Genomic DNA, 17798 nt, shown 5'->3' with positions numbered 1-17798 from the left:
GAACCAGAACTAATCAAATGCCTAATGTGAAGACATGAACATTTTGTCTTTCTTTCACTAGATTAACAGTGTCATCAGTAATGCCAGAAATATATATGTGAGAATATAATAAAGGTATCCCCAAAAAACCTTACATTACATTAAAACAATGAGAAAAGCATGAGGGTCTACTGTTTAGGTTTTACAATAATCTCACTAGGCATTCCCAAGCCTATGAGTACACCTAAAATAGCTCTTTGGATCCTAGGCTTCATAAATTTTAGCTTTACACAGAACAAAGGGACTAATCTCATTCTCTAAGGAAAGACATTTCAAGCACCAGCTCTTAATACAGAGAATAGGTAAAGGTAAAGGTACCCCTGACCGTTAGGTCCAGTCGCGGACGACTCTGGGGTTGTGGTGCTCATCTCGCTCTATAGGCTGAGGGAGCCAGCATTTGTCCACAGACATTTATCTTACCAATCTATTTATGCGAACAAAGTCTTCTGGGGTTTTGGCCCATGGTGGAAGTTCAACATCAGACACTACTGTTCCATCATCCATCACTCCAAGATTGTAATTATTGTAGTTGACAAACATCTCAGGGAGATAATAAAATTCAGGAACCAGCTCCTATGTAAAAATGAAAACCAACATGTTAAGACGAAAGGAAAACTTTGCGCGTGCGCACACACACACACACACACACAATCACTTCCCGCCCTCTCACAGAACCTCCAGTGAATGAAAAACTATTTCGTCAACAGAGGGGTAAAATTAGATACATTTTATTGGTGCTGGCAACATGACCTCTCCAGAAAATCTTATCTGCTACCATCCTTATAGTCTCTGAGGGCCAGGTTTTATTCCTTTTTGTACCTTTTCATGCACCATGCCTTTCAAACAACTTTTACTTTTAATCTGGGCATTTCAACCCTATAATTCATATTTTGTTTTTGTTTTTTGCCAGAAAGAACAAGTGCTTTTATTGTTTTGTATTGGTGATTGATTGATTGATTGATTGATGGATGGATGGATGGATGGATTGATTGCCAAGAGACGATGCCCATACAAGTATAGTTAATAAAGAAAAACTAAAACTAATAAGCAAGTACCACAATGGCATTTCACACCCTGAAACTTGCTTAGTAAAAACAGCCAACTGCAGTCCTACCACTGTGGGTAAGTAACTTCTAGACTGCAAGTATCACAATCTATGAGAGCAATCTCTTTGCTAACAGCAATAGCAACAATACCCATTAAACAATGGCTAATTTAAAAATTGAATGGACTCCTCTTTTAGGAGTGGAATGAAATTTATGGGTGCAATCCACTTACTTTAAATGTGGATTTCAATTCAACTTATAAAGTTGGTCTGTTTGTTGTCAATTGGTATGAATTGCTGATTACAAAGAGTCTGTTCAGCAATAGACAAACCCAAGCAGCTCTCTAATGCAACAGGGCTTTTATTTTCTGAACAAACACCAGCATCCCTGCCCCAGAGCCACATGACAAAAACTAAGTTTTAAGAAGCAGCCATACATATAAGCAATTGGCTGCTTTTTCTGAATACATGTATACACTGCCTTATGTTCATGTTGCAAAATGTGGGGCACACATGTGTTGAGTGATTACAATTGCTTTTCTATTTTGTGTGTTTCTAAGCAAAATAATTTTTAAAATTATATATATGCTATAATGGAACATTATATAAATGTACCAACTAATGAAGGCACAGTTAAAGCAAGCTTACATTTTTGCAGAAAATCTATCAATTTCTTGTAAGGGGCACTTCATGAATGGAAAGGCTTAATATTTGTAATTGCTCCAGGAAATTAGTAACTGGTGTAAAATTGGTCTTCCTTCTAACAAATGAAAAGTGCATGCTATTTAATAAGCAGAAAAACACATTCTGTGGAGTAGCTCCACTGGCTAACTATGTAAGAGGCCCAGTAGATCAGATTCTAAATCCACTCTTGACATGGGTCAATGGATCAGTGGTCTTCCAGCTACCACCCTCAGGGTCAGCTATGGCCAGAACAGTTTTCCAAATAGCTGAGTGCAATGGTAGGTCATCAGATTATGGACAGGGTCAGCCCAGAGTTCCCGGAGAACAGACAAGAAGAATCAAGCAAGAATTAAGCTATTATCACCTCAGTCCTTGTGAGAAAAACTTCAGATATGCATCCTATATATTTGTATACAGTCATGCTAATTAACCTATAACAAGGTCAAAATGAGTCTGTGATACAAAAGAAAAACATGCTAGCAAATTATTTGGAGGCACTTTGTTGACTAAACTGCATCCATTAAATTAAATGTAGTGGTTTTTAAAATAACAACCACACCACATACGTCTCCCTGATCACCTACATGAATTGCAATTAATCACATTTAAATCAGTTCCAAGAGGGGAAAGTGAGCTATTATCATTATTAATTATTTAACATACATCTTGCCCTTTCTCCCATATGAGCCCAGGACCACAGACAAGTGGTAAAACAATTAAAACTTCTGGAAACTATTCCAATATAAAAACAGGCTGGAAAGAATCTCTACTGGGGGGAAAACTTGTTGAAAGAGGAAGGTTTTCAACTGTTTTCGGAAAAAACAATAAAAATGGTGTCTTATCTAATATTTAACTGGAGAGTATGCCAAAGGGAAGGTGCCACCGTACGAGAGATCAAATTCCTAAATTCTGCAGTATGGACTTTTGATAAGATGGTATTTGCAGGAGGCGATGTCCAGTGCAGTGGCTAACTGGGTGTGTAAGGGATGAGTCGGTTTTTAGGTATCCTGGCCCTAAGCCTGTACAGGAGTTAAATACCAAAACAAGCACCTTTAACTTTTCTGGTATAGTGGCTAATTGGCAGCCAGTGCAATTTTTTTGGCAACAGCAGCATAACATGGTAGCAATATCCTGCCTCAGTGAGCAGTCAGGCTGCTAACATTGTGCACTATTTGCAGCTTCCAGACCAACTTCAAGGGTAGTCAAGCATAGAGCTTATTGCAGTAATTCAGAGGAAGTTGTGAAACTTTTCTGCTGTTAATAAAACTCCAAAGCCATAAAGCCAATTTGGAATGGAATCATGTTAAGTGTCCTGATTCCTCACTCCCATAGCTGTCAAGTGTCCCTTATTTGAAGGGACAGTCCCTTATTCCAGGGCCATGTCCCGCTGCTGTCCCTTATTGATGGATGTCCCTTAAATGTCCCTTAAATGATGTCCCTTAAATTTCAAAGGAAGCAGCTCCTCTCCCTCCCTCCCTCCCGGCCAGGGAGGAGGGAGGCTCCAACTGTGTTGCTTGGCTGCGTTGCTCACCCAATAAGAAGTCTAAGAACGACTGGAGGATGGAGCTTGCATGCCTTGTGTGTGGCTAGTTAATGCAAGCTGAGGGGGTTTTTGAATGCTGGACGCCATTTTGTTGCACGTGCTGCTGCAAACTTTGCAGTGCAAAGCCAGGCCGGGGAGCCATCTTAAGTTGAGGCTGCATAGGCCTTGTGGTGCATGTGATTCAGATTCTATTCAGTTGAACCTCTGGTTACAAAGTTGGTTGGACAGTGTTCTCAGAGCTACCAGCATGAGTTTGACCAGACTGCAGGAGGACAGGAAGACTGGAGTGCCTGCAACAGGTGAGGCTGCAGGTCCCTTATTTTGGCTGCTGGTCCCTTATTTTCAAGGCTCCTGGTCCCTTATTTTCAAATCTGTAAGTTGACAGCTATGCTCACTCCACCTTTTGAATCCCAAATGCCCCTTCAGGAACAGCTACTTCTTTTGCAAAGATGTCATTATGCTGCTACTGCTTCGCACCTTCAAAATGAGGATGTTAAAGCATGAGGATGTAAAGATAAATGAAAGGCATGGAATGGAATGGACACAAGGACCATAAGCAGAACAAGAGGATGAAATACCATCCATCAGGTGTAGGTGTATTTGAAAGCCCCTACATAACTGACAATGACAATAAGATTTTAATTCCTGCGAGAAGGATTCCTTATACATACAAGAGCTCCTGTTTGTAGTTTAAAGTCTGTCTCTATGTGCAGGAGAACAACTCTGGACCATGGACATAGGCTTTAGTGACAAAGCCTCCAGCAAACTGAGGGTCCTACCATATTAATACATTTGTGGGCAATTAGTACTCTAAATCTAAAAATTATGTTATTTGACTGTGATGGAGAAATTCCTGTTCTGATTACTACCACAAGGATTAGCAGGATTTGCATGGGAGGAAGGACTACTGTCACCTCACAGGAATAAGTACCAGTTTAAATGAGTTATTTCCTATTGCGCTTCCTGTTTCCTTTACATTGCCATTAATTAAAACAATGTTTGGAAGTGGCCTTAGTTAGTAATAAGCTCATAAGAACTAACTTTATCAAGTTAGAAAATTCTTCAGTCTTACGTTTTCCACAGCAAAATCTGTCCCCAAGGTAACTTACTGGTAACTTAGCCTCACAGCACAAGCTGACTGTTACACTTCCACTGGAATATATGTTATCACTCTCAATCTATTTTCAACAAATTACATCAAAGACGTCATTGTGTTTGCTCCCTCCTTCCCTTCCACTCAGTCTCTCACTTTTCCCTCAACCAAAGAGTTGGGAGCGGGATACTCTCACAATTAGCAAACATATGTACAACTTATTTTACTTTACAGCATAAAATGGATTATTGGTCAAGTATTAGGAAGCTCCTCTCACTTGAAATCTGCTACTCAAAAATGAAAAGAAAGGGAGCAAGTGAGTTGTTGCCATTGAGAGCATGTGGGAAAACTGGTTGACACACCAGTGCATGTTGTAAGAAGAATCTCATGGGCCAGCTTTGGAAGCAATTTGTGTCATTTGGTATCACAACCCAGGAAATAAAGTTTAGAGTATACATGCGGTCACAACCAATCCTTGTCACCGTGACATGAAAGCCCTAAGACTAGTGATCAAAGCATCGGGCTAATCTTGAATTACAGCTTAACCTTTGCTTGAACCTTGCATATTTTATTTTTGAGTGATGATACATTGTATTAGTTCCTTCCTGCCTATCTGGCCTAAACATTGCAAATTAATAGTAAAATGGCAGAGCGGGGAAATGTGCAAATTGCAGATGCCTTTCTCATTGTTACCTTCTTGTCAAGTGATTATATATATATATATATATATATATATATATATATATTCCATCCCAATGCTTTCCCCCATCTTCCTTCTAGGTCAAACATATGTTTTTACTCCATAGTTGTGTAGAATGTAAAGCATATTTTTTACCTTCCCAAAATACCTTTAAAATATTAGACAGATGTGAACTTTGACACAGTTAACTACAATTTGACTTTTACTGCAGATAATTTTCATCTGATGGATCATATAGCAAATAAGGACAGTCATCTTTTCTTCTGAACAAAGTTGTGTGGGAACTGGCTGAATTCAGGTGAATTCACTCGATGTCAAAGGCAGGCTTTAAAACCATTTGTGTATGTATACTCTGACACTTACCAAATTAGCATCATTAATGGTGATGCCACTGGATCTCAGAAATAGTGATCAGTGGATCTCAAATTTCAGCAGTTCAGGTGTTCTGAAATCCTTTTGAGTCATGCTCAGACCTCTGCAACTTTAGACAGTGTTCAACAGCACTAGCCTGTCACCTGACTCAGTAAGTCTCCCCTGCACCTTCTCTTGTTCATGCTTATCTTGTTAAGCCTGACAGGGCTATAGGCATCAGGCTTAAGCCTTGGACTCTGCTGCAAGCATGCAGGAAGCACACAATGAGGCTACACTGAAACTAGAAAACACTGGCTAACTAATTTTCTCAGCCTTGGGAGGGTGCTGAATTGTGCCTGATGGTGGAGGTAAAGGTAAAGGTAAAGGGACCGACTCTGGGGTTGCGGCACTTATCTCACTTTATTGGCCAAAGGAGCCAGCGTACAGCTCCCTCAGGTCATGTGGTCAGCATGACTAAGCCGCTTCTGGCGAACCAGAGCAGCACACGGAAACGCCGTTTACCTTCCCGCTGGAGCGGTGCCTGTTTATCTACTTGCACTTTGATGTGCTTTCGAACTGCTAGGTTGGCAGGAGCAGGGACCGAGCAACGGGAGCTCACCCCATCGTGGGGATTCGAACCGCCGACCATCTGATCGGCAAGCCCTAGGCACTGTGGTTTAACCCACAGCGCCACCCGCGTCCAGAGGAATAAAGGACACAGGGGATCAACATTGACTAGTGTTCCTAGCCCTGCCCACTGAGTGCTGCATGGTCTGGGATGGAGGTATCAGGGCAAACCAGAGTGCATTTCACCCCCTGTGAGAGAGAGTTATGATTTTGTTTATCTCATAACAAATCATTCCTAGCTGAAATTTGCTTATCACTGTATCCTCACTGCACTGCCATTTTGTTTTTTAAAGTAAACGTCTTATCTTTCAGACAAAACAAGCCATATAACGGACACTGCAAATTAATGCACAAAAGGGTAATTTAAAGCTACTGTTGTATATACTAAATCAGCCTTCAGCCATTCAAAATCAGTTTATGATTTAAGGATAGTGCATATCATTTGAAAAGCAATTGCATTTTTGCATTACTTGCCATAGTTATATGCTACATGGCAAAAGCAAATGCATTCAATATATTAAGGATTAATTTTAAATTATAGCATGCTTCTTTGCTTATATGTTAAAAATGCTGGATAAATGCCACACAGACATTATCATCACTGTTTATTTGGTTATCATGATTTTTTAAATTATTCATTAGATTCGCTTCACATAATCACACTAAGGTACAGTAATGAAAATAGTTCCTAAGAGAACATAGTAGTGTTTTTTTTTAATGTATCTATTTTCTGAGGTGAGAAAGGAATGATACTTATTATGAAACTATTAGTATATACTGGCATGGCTAACAAAGATTTATAAATAAAATATATTTATTCTAATCACATAGGTGAGCAGCTAAATACTTTGCAGATTGGAACAGAATTAAACTTAAGTTTACATAGTAATTTTGGAGTACATAGTCAGTAAAAACAAGTAATTCAATTTGCAACCCATAATATGACAAGTGTCAAACAGAATGTCAAATGGTTACATCTCCCACAACATTTTTTTTACTATAGATAGTCAACCATGTAATGAAATGCATTAAGTTAGGAGGGCTAAAAACATTTTGAACATAGAGTTCTCAAAAATGAACCCAACACTAAGAGAATTCCCAGCATCATGTAAGATTTTGGACTATAAGACTGGAGGCCTTGCAGGGCTACAAGGCCATTCCTGGGCAGCTTGTCCCACCTTTCTGGCCCATACAAACTTCCCTTTCCACACTGGTGACAATCACAGAGGGATGCCAAAAGCCATTTCCTATGTATGTATGTGAAGTGGTTTGGACTATGGAACTAGGTTTATAGTTGTTTGCATCCTGACTTGTACTAACCATTTTTAATAATAATCTTTTTTCTATTTCATACCAACAAATATTAATTTGTTACTTATAGAGGATTAGTTAAATACAATGGGCTTCAACTTTATAAGATTAAAGCTAAGTTTTTAGAATTTTTTTACAATTAAAAAAAACCCAAAGTTTTTACAATTTAAGTTTTTGATTAGCTTCCTAGATCATTATCCTATAAGTAGATGGGTGTCTCTTCTCCTTCAAAGTGACCATCTTATTCTTTTATGGAAAGGGGACGGGGGCGGGGATAGCAGTACACTAAGAAAGCCAAGTTAGTCTGTAGTTACTTTGCCCCTTTGGCAAATAATATTAGAGTTCAGAGACACATCAATCTGATTTGAGAGGCCTTTTCGGCAAAAGTCTGTCCCTGCTCATATTATTGAAAGCATACATTAGTGGTCCTTGATCTCTGACCTCAGCATGTAGTATGTTGAATATAGTAGTGTAAATACGTTCAGGAGCTGGGGGTGCATATTTAGTTACATCAATGCTGTAAAATAGCACACAGTTTTTAGCAGACTTCAGAGTCACCATCAGCCCATAATACTAAGTGAACTTATTTCTGTAATCTTTGCAGCTTCTTAAAGGTTATATGCCTAGCAAATCTAATAGATTCAAAATCATTCAGTATTAGTCCAAGAACATTTGACACACTCTAGTTACCCTCCCTTGTGTAACGAACTACTGCAGCTGAAGCAATCACCCCTTGCCTCCATTTCCCTTCATTTCCCACTGTTCCCCCTCTGTCAAATCAGACTGCTAAGCTCTCCAACACAGGAACCAATCCCTTTGTACTCTGTAAAGCAGTGTGCACTTTGATGGTGCTATATTAACAGAACATCATCAGTATGACAGCTCACTATAGGAAGTGAAGAATGGTCACTGAAGTTTACCTTGATATCAGAGGTGTCCCGTTGACTATTGCGCCATGCCCTTGAAATTGATGAAAAAGTTCTATCTGCATGATCAAATTTGCCCCCTTGCAAGTTTAGGAAAAATGTTGTAAAAGGTTCCTGAGAAGAGAGAAACAGAAGTGGAAATATATTTTGCCAATTCTCAATTAGAATGAAACACTAAAGGTTATTGACAGGTTTTATTTTTGCGGAGAGTAAAAGAAAAACAACAACGTGGTAAGATGTGTCTTGTTTTCCTAGAATAACTCATTCTACAGATCAACACAATCAGTGAAAAACACAGGTTCCCAAATTCACTTACATTTTGTATCACTGTATTTCAATGCCTTTTAAACAACTGATACTATAGCTAGGAATGTGTATATTCAGGTGATTAAAAAGAGGAAGTGTTCCATAATGGCAGAAGCCTTTCCGTCAATGAAAGTTGAAGCCTGGATCTAACTCATTTAATTCATTAGATTTATATATGCATACATACTAGGATCCAAGGGGCTGTCTGAGCTTTCAGGTGGCCTTGAGATATCTGAATTGTTTTATTTAAACAGCAAGCACATCCCCACCGTGACTCTTTGCAAACTGTTTTTGAAATTTTCCCCAGTTTCCAAAGTGGCTTTCATTTAGCCCTGGAGGTGGAGGGGCAAGAATTATGTTCAATAAAAGCAGATCTTTGGGGTGCATGGAACTAATTTTGGGGCTCTCTGGATCCTAAATATTATCCAGAGTCAAAACTTTCCTATAACATCAGAATGTGCAACTTTACAGTTCACAATTAAGGAAAGAAAAATGTTTGAGCAATTGAAAAACCTCCTCCTAGTCAGAGGACACTTAAGCGCATATTAGTGGATAATTGCTTGAAATTAGCAAAGTACCATAAATTACTTCAAGGATTTATGTCTGCTTGTACCAATGTAACAAGGTTTAATTAATGATGTGCTGCTAATGCTTTCCCAAAGAAATTAGTTTCTATCAGATAAATCATCATTCCAGTTTATTTTACAGAAATGTGGCCTGTTTCATAAATATTAGACGTCTGACCATCTGAAACACTATTTGTAAACATATTACAATATTACTTCAAAAGGGGCAATTCTATTTCTAGATTGCATCTTAAAAGCTTATTTTACTAATCAGTGATTCACATGAAATCTGCATTAAGTGGTCAGATTATGTTTCATTTAAAAAAAAACTTGCATGCAAAAAGTAATTCTAAACGAAAAGTAACATAGAGAGAGAAACCAGCTTTAAAAACATATTTTAAGAAAGAGTTTTCATACTTATTTGAAAAGTGTAAACAAAAAACCATTATCATTGCTATTACAGTCATACCTCATGTTGCGTCTGCTTCAGGTTGCGTTTTTTCGGCTTGTGGACTGCCGAAATCTGGAAGTACCGGAATGGGTTACTTCTGGGTTTCAGCAATCGTGCATGAGCAGAAGCACTAAACTGTGCTTTGCGCATGCGCATAAGTGCTGAAACGCAACCCACATGTGCGCAGACGCGGGTTGTGAACGCTGCAGGTTGTGAATATGCATCCAGCATGGATCACATTCGCAACCCGAGCGTCCACTGTATTTGAAAGTAATTGTAGTTCTGATAGGCAATAATCAGACATGGGGTGAATCCAGAGTTTGCTAGTGGACAGTCACAGACAGAATCTGGATTTCCAGATCCCTCATCTTCTTGCAAGGCCTCCCTCCAAATAAAATGCTACCAGACAGTTGTGGAACCGTGCTGAGGGGCATGGGTTGTGGAATGGAGGGTTGAGAAGGAAGAGGGAGTATGCAAAATGCAGGTGGTGGAACCTTTGTCTCCCTACATACAAAGTGCCTCTGCCTGATTTCCCACAAACACTCCTTTCCCTTAGTCCCCTGAATACCAATACCAATACCAGTGGCCGTAGCAGGTCTGCTGACCCTTGTCCAAGCATTTTTTGGGCAGGGGGAAGTCAGCCTCCAAATGCTACCATCATATGTGAAAGTTCTTTGGACTGAACCCATTGATTTTAATCAATTTTCAAAATCTCTGTTGCTGCCACCCCTTTTCGATTTGAAAGATCCATGCTTAGTTACAACTTCCCTTACAAATTTAAAAGAAAACACTTTCAAAGTCTACTTACAATTCTTAACAACCAGGTGAGTGTAAAACTTGCTGTTGAATAGTGAGTGCCATAATGAAACTTTGGAACTTGATCGTCTTCCCATGTTTCATGGCGGTCAGCAAAGAATGCAGCTCTTTTGGGATTCAGAGCCCCAATAGGCTATGGGTGAGGAAAAGAAACATACTCATCACATGATAATATTGACATTTGTTGTCTTCCACTTAATTACTAGTCAAAATTAAACACATAGTACATTATTATTATTATTACTAAGGTAACAATAACAAAAATACTAAATCAAATGGTTTTGAATTTGGATGCAAGTAAGCATAATAAGAGGGAGGTAAGTGACCTTTTCCAACCCAGATGTAACTGTACAATCTTCTTACTTCCACTAGGAATTATTTTAAATCATCCTCTAATACAAACTTCGCAGAAGGCAGCAATGCATGAAGTAATTATTGCCAAGTGTCTCACATACATACTGCAAACACAAGTGGAACTGCTTCCCTTGGCAAGATCTGAATGCATTCAATAGCATGGATCATTCCCACGCAATCACTGTGTGGTCCCTTTCAATTGTACAATTCTATGACTCCCGTTGCTCTTTCTCTTCTCTCCCTGTAAACCCATAAACCTTTCTTTCTCTTAGAACCTCTCCCCCCCCCAATCTCCCTCCACTTCCTGTTTTGTGTGTGTGTGTGTGTGTGTGTGTGTGTGTTCCCTTTCATGGGCGTGGCCAGGATTAGGGGGGCAGGACTTTTGTTAGGGGGGGCAGAACCGATGTGATTGGTCAGTTAAGTATTTCTATTGTTTTATTTGATCGGGCCCATGTTCTCTTTGAATATGGAAAACCCAAAGCAGAGAGCTGTTAAGAGAGAGAGCTATTAGCCCTCCAAGCTTGCTTACAATACCAGGTTTCTTAACAGCTGCTGCTTGGCTCCTTCCTGGAGATGCTACTGCTCTGGTCCCTGAGGGGACAACATTTGGGTGAGTCGCTGTTTCTAAGCCAGCCCCACAGAAAGGAAGAGAAGGGGGGTGTGGGGAGTGGGGGTGTTAGTGGACACGGACCACCCATTACCCCTTCTTTCCACCAGCCCCTCCCCATTTTCTATATTATTTATTTAAATAAGCATTTCCCATCCAAACAGACAAAGGTGCGATCTCGTAAGTAAAATATGTGTAAGATACCAGTTACCTGTAATTAACATTTTCCTTCCCAACCTGCAATTTATGAATACAGAACTGAATTTAAGTTGTGGGGAGTTGGGAGATGAGAGATATAATTCTTCACTAGACTCCATCTTGGGCTCAAGGTAGTGTGGGGGAGGGCCACATACCAAATATCTACCCAAAATATGTACTACTTATCCATCTTTGGGACGTAATTTTCATTGGGGGAAAATTGATTCACAAGAGACTAGCAGAAATTAGTTTTAGAAAACCAGAAGCATTTATGGAATTCTTGTTCCCATGTTACTTTTGTAGATGACAACATTGTTAATAGAAATAGACTGACATACTATCATTTATATTGTTATTTATCAATGGAACTGTACTTCGTTTTGCTTTTGTTGGTACATATCTTTCTTCTACTTTCTTTACCAAGAAAAAAATGTCATTAACCACTGGAAGTTTTCTAATTTGAAATATTACAGTTTTTAAAAGAAGTGGTTGCTATATAAAAGGCTTTTTATCTGCAGCAGAAAACATTCCAAGGAAGAATTCAGTTTAGTCTGATGTAAACTATTGCATTTGTCAAAGAACCATTACGGAATCTACTTCATCTTTTGCTTTGTGACACTATTTCTTTTGCTTTAAAAAGGAAGACAAAAAGATCATTGGTAAATAAATTATATTTAGTAACAATGTAAACAATACGGTGTTCGTACGGCATTAAAGCTTTCAAAAATACGCTTTTTGCTGCTCTTGCTTTTATTATTCTACAAATAAGACCACCACAGATCAATACTTATAGAATTACATTCACTGAATATAAAGCTAAAACCAATTAGAATTGATTTAATTCTCTTTTGAAAAAAGAAATAAAAGGTATCATGTGGAGATCCATACAGACAGAATGCACAGTATTGATTTTTAAACTAACCCCCCCTTTTTTTTGCTACACTTGGTTTCTGAAACCTGGCAACAGGACAACCATCAAGGCATGTCATGTTTATTTGCAAGCCATATATATATATATATATATATATATATATATATATATATATATATTAAAAATAAATATACCAACTGTGGGAGAAAGGCTTACAAATAAAGAACTATGGAGTTGTGTACTGACAATGATACACTATCAGCTTACTCAGAGAAGTTACAGAGGGAATACACACATTGAATTATACATTACACAAATGCACTGATTTATTGTGGTAATAACATCCACCTCATTAAAAGATTCTGCTTTGCTGCAGTCGGAAGGCTACATATTGTTTACTGCTATAAATTAATGGCAGTACACAGAAGACTGTGGAACCCCTGTAACAATAGATCTGTAATGACAGTGCTGTATATCACGTCTTCCTCAGCAGCTTCACAATAAAATGGAGACAATGTATTGGGCTAATACATTCTACCACAGTGACCCATATTTTCCTGACAACTGCTATGAGGCCTTGCTAATAGTTAACTAATTATCAAACATTCGAGGCAAAAAACACTTCTAAAATTCTCTTTTTATCCTCTTATATAAAATGTTCAATTTATGTTTACTATCACACTCTGAAATGAGCTGGTAACTACTGTTCTACTTAATTGGCTTTGAAGAGGCATTATTTTAATATGGATGCCAAAGCTAGGAAATTCCCAATCGTGATGCATCAGCCATAAATGTGCTTATGGAAACTGAGTGCCAAGAGCTGCTCACTGGCCCACACAGAAGAAATGACATTCACAGGAAAATGAGCAGTCCTTTGACCTACAGTAATACAATACATCTTACTTACTGCAGCAATGGGCTTAGCAATAAGAGCAACACAATTAAATGGTTAGATGCTGCTATAAGAGATCCAAGAGTTTTAACTGAGAAATCCAGGCAGAAGCTAAACATGTTACTTACGTATTCTGCAGGTGTTATAAAAGAAAATCCAACGAAGTCATATCCATGAGCTATTCAAAACCTTCTAACTACAACCAGCACAACTACAATCCCACTGACATCTCTTTCTGGGAGATACCACAATAAAAAAATGAATAAACTAACAATATGCTGCCATTTCATGATACCCAAAATGAGGTGACTGCATCACACTATCTAATGGTGAGACCAGGATGGGTGTAGCTTCTCTGTTACCTTATCCTTAGGACTTGGAAATGGCAATCAGGTTTGTGCTCCTCTCCTACAACCTCTTCCCTCCCCAGTAATCATTAAGGCCTACATCAACACCACCTGAGGCTAGCCATGATTGGATACAGGGCTAACCAGGTGTTTTAAAACAGCCTCAAAGCTGGTTTCAAATCTGATTAAGAAACCAATGTTGTAAGGCTGGCCCTACAATTAGGCAGAGTGAGGAAGTTGCCCGAGACAGAAAATGCTTTTTTCTTTTCTTTTCTTTTCTTTTCTTTCTTTCTTTCTTTTTTTTTTGAGGAGGGGAGACAGAGAGTGACATTTGTTGGAAAACAGAGCTGTGCATATCATGTCCATTTCCCTGCACCTGCTAAACTCAGACATAGTGAAGAATGCTGTCTCATCAGTGAGTGTAACTAAGTTTCAACTGCTAGCATGGTTGACTTCTAAACATAGAATATAGGAGCACCTTGTCCTTTGTTCTTTGGCCCTACAACTCATTTGCATTTTAAATGAACTAAGCCTGTTCTGGTGATAGGTGTTACCACAATAGCCTTGACCACCTGAGGGAAGAACTAAGGGGTTGTTTTTTAGGGGACATATTAAAGAGAGACATTTAGCAGGGAGATGTTAATTCTAGGGAACTGTGCCGTTATAGAATAATTGTCTAGAAAGTTTTCATCTCCATTAGTATCTTTTTTGACAAGTGGCACCGTGCTATACTAGGCCAACTTGAACACAAAACCTAACTAGTCTACAACACCAGGATAAGGTTTAAAGCTTAAACTGCTCAGGAATGATAAAGGCGGTGCTTCGAGTACACTCAACAGGAGGAGAATTTTTTTCCCCTACCGTTCAAATCCTATTCACATGGTCTCAGCCTATTCCACACAATAAATCATATTTTACAGTGTCACAAAATAGCAGTGGCTTTGGTATAATACCCATGACGTGTGCACAACACAGACACTAACCTAATAATTCTAAGCACTCTTATAATACAGCATATTTGTTTTTAAATATCTTTACAGGGTTTTTTATATTTTATTATTATTATTGTGGCAAAGGAGCACAGATAAGTAGCCCATGGTTGGATTGCTTAAGGGTCATATGCCTTATTCATGGCTCAGACAACTATTTGTAGCTGCTGCTTTTATCTGACTGACAAGTATAACCAATGGATTGTGATAAGCATTTTTATCAAGCCCGTGGGTATTTTGTTGTGTACACTGAAGACATGGTGTGTTGGTATTACTGTTATCACTTCATACTCCTGACTTGATTTAATACCTTAAAAATACACCTAAGCCGTAGAGGTTCTATAAGTGCATTTTTAGAAAAGCGATTTATTTAAATAGTCCTATGAAGAGATCTTTGAATATGCACTACCTAAACTGGAGAAGTAATGTTTTACACAAAGTATAATGACTTTAACCACCTTAAGAACACTGAATCCACTTGGACCATGTGTGGTATGTTAGTTTTGAAGTAAGTAAACAAAAATGTTAAAATTCTACATATCAAGCAAAGATCCTTGTTTTCAGATTTTAAGGACTGAAACTACAATTGGAAGCTCTAGCCCTGCGAAATATGCACTAGGGTAAGTTTCCATTCTGTTCCCCCACAGTGTTGCATTGGAAACTATTTCTGAAAGCTGTACAGGACATTGAAAGAAGCTTACGTAGGCATGCTACCATTAAACAAAGCATGTAAAAGCTGCATGCAAGTGTGAGGTTCATAGGTTCAAGGTATTCTGGGGTTTTATTTAAATAAGACATATAGACTCTGGAAACTATTAAACTGCACCTCAACCCTAAAGTTGATTTTTTAAAAGTTCACGTCAATCTTTCATTAAATAGTGTTATCTCTCATTCTCTTTTTTTTCTTTTTCTTGTTTAGAGTTAGACTTTTATCCTGCCTGATAGCAAAGGCTCCAGAATGCTACAGAAGCATGATACTAGATTACATGGTTAAACACTGCAAGTGCAAGAAGCAGATAAAGTTTTGGCACAGTATATTGTTGATAAAGTAAAGCATCTTCAACAGTTGTTCCATAAATTAAAGATAAATATATTAAACAATACTTTAAGGGTTTGTTTGTTTTTTACCTTTTCCCAAAATCTCACTATTCATCATTAATAAGCATTGCAAATAGTATCTTCTGGATTGTTGCTTTAAATAAATGATAATTACATATCTCTAACTCAGACATAGGGGGAGGCAGGGCACATTGATGCAAGGGGCAGATTGATACACCAACAATATTTCAATATTGAGAAACGTTATTCATGCCACGACATCACTAAAAGGTGTCTATACATGTGTGAGTACAACAGTTGCGACCGCGCCGCCCGCCAGTTGTTGTTGTTTAGTCGTTTAGTCATGTCCAACTCTTCGTGACCCCATGGACCAGAGCACGCCAGGCACTCCTGTCTTCCACTGCCTCCCGCAGTTTCGTCAGACTCATGTTTGTAGCTTCGAGAACACTGTCCAACCATCTCATCCTCTGTCGTCCCCTTCTCCTTGTGCCCTCCATCTTTCCCAACATCAGGGTCTTTTCCAGGGTGTCTTCTCTTCTCATGAGGTGGCCAAAGTATTGGAGCCTCAGCTTCACAATCTGTCCTTCCAGTGAGCACTCAGGGCTAATTTCCTTAAGAATGGATGTGTTTGATCTTCTTGCAGTCCATGGGACTCTCAAGAGTCTCCTCCAGCACCATAATTCAAAAGCATAAATTCTTTGGCGATCAGCCTTCTTGATGGTCCAGCTCTCATTTCCATACATCGCTACTGGGAAAACCATGGCTTTAAGTGATCCCTTCATGGATCACTGCCTTGCCATGGTGAAGGGGCTTGAATAACTCAGAGAAGCTATGAGCTATGCCGTGCAGGGCCACCCAAGATGGACAGGTCATAGTGGAGAGTTTTGACCAAACGTGATTCACCTGGAGCAGGAACCGGCAAGCCACTCCAGTATCCCTGCCAAGAAAACTCCATGGACAAAGGCAACAGGCCCGCCAGTTAGCCATTGGCATTTGGCGAGAGTAGGTGTGTTTTTAGGGCAGGCAACTAAAAAATTATGTGAAATGTAAAAGTGTTCCAATGCTGTTTTACGTCATTTAGTTAAGATTTAAAAATACCAAAGGTAAGTCATTCCACTCAGTAATCAGGATTACACGTGATTTTTAAACAAGTTCAGTGGTTTTATTAATAATTGTTAGTTTTTTGAAGATGTCTGTTGGGTTACTTTGATACACTAAGATACATATAAAAGTGCCCCACTAGTGTACAATAGTGCCCCAATATACAAGTTTGCATGAAATCACTAAACTAGTTATTCTGTTTATGTAATGGCTGTTGTGATGGATTAGTATTGGCTCCATCCACTATGGCCATTAGCCATGGGCATCAACAACCAATTATCAAGTGTCATATCTCAGGAAAAACCCAGGATCTTGTATGTTTGTCTTCTCCATTGTAGAAGACAAGGCAAGCGTTGATTTCAAGGTTGTTGTTTTGCAGTTGCCAAAACCAAATTTCTCAAAGGGCAGATCTTGAACATCATCTCTTTATACTTTTTCTATTGACTTAAGTGTGCAATAGAAGCTAAAGGTTAAGTGATTATCTAATTTTTAATAAGCATTTTGTTTAAATTACTATTTTTTGACTACCTAATGTGAGTTCTTACACTTCTTTAAATTTTTCCAAAGATGTTTTTTTTAATGGATAGGTGTTTGAGGAAAGATAAATATAAGTTTTGATGTTTTGTTAAGAAAACCTGCCATAAAGTCTATGATATGTGTGAAACATTGTTAGTTTTGATACATAATTTAAAGTAACAAATTGTAAGGCTAATTATGGTCTCTCACAATAAAAATTGGTTTTTTCATTAAATTTTTGTAAATAATTACCATTCTCATGCAATTTACGCTTTGTATCAAAGTGCCCCATCGAAGGTATCAAAGTGCCCCCTAGGTGGGGCAGATACAAAACCCATTTTTTTACTCAAGTCATTATATTCTCATTATCTTCTAACTTCAATGGTTCTTTTGATTGCTATTATAA

The 17798-nt window shown here is 38.5% G+C and overlaps 1 protein-coding gene across 8 annotated transcripts in view; it reads right to left on the bottom strand.

The window, feature by feature from the left end:
* The window catches only part of LRBA (LPS responsive beige-like anchor protein), a 361620-nt gene that overhangs the window by 74351 nt on the left and 269471 nt on the right, over window positions 1-17798 (bottom strand). For all 8 annotated transcript variants that reach the window (XM_053403139.1, XM_053403142.1, XM_053403140.1 and 5 more), the window contains 3 exons: window positions 10451-10591; window positions 8314-8433; window positions 460-612 (listed from right to left, as the gene is read on the bottom strand). In XM_053403139.1, coding sequence (XP_053259114.1) covers window positions 460-612; window positions 8314-8433; window positions 10451-10591 — 414 coding nt within the window. The remainder of the gene's footprint in view (window positions 1-459; window positions 613-8313; window positions 8434-10450; window positions 10592-17798) is intronic.

The sequence above is a fragment of the Podarcis raffonei genome, chromosome 9 (assembly GCF_027172205.1).
Source record: "Podarcis raffonei isolate rPodRaf1 chromosome 9, rPodRaf1.pri, whole genome shotgun sequence".
NCBI classification, from domain to species: domain Eukaryota; kingdom Metazoa; phylum Chordata; class Lepidosauria; order Squamata; family Lacertidae; genus Podarcis; species Podarcis raffonei.
This window is presented reverse-complemented; position numbering and strand designations above follow the sequence as displayed.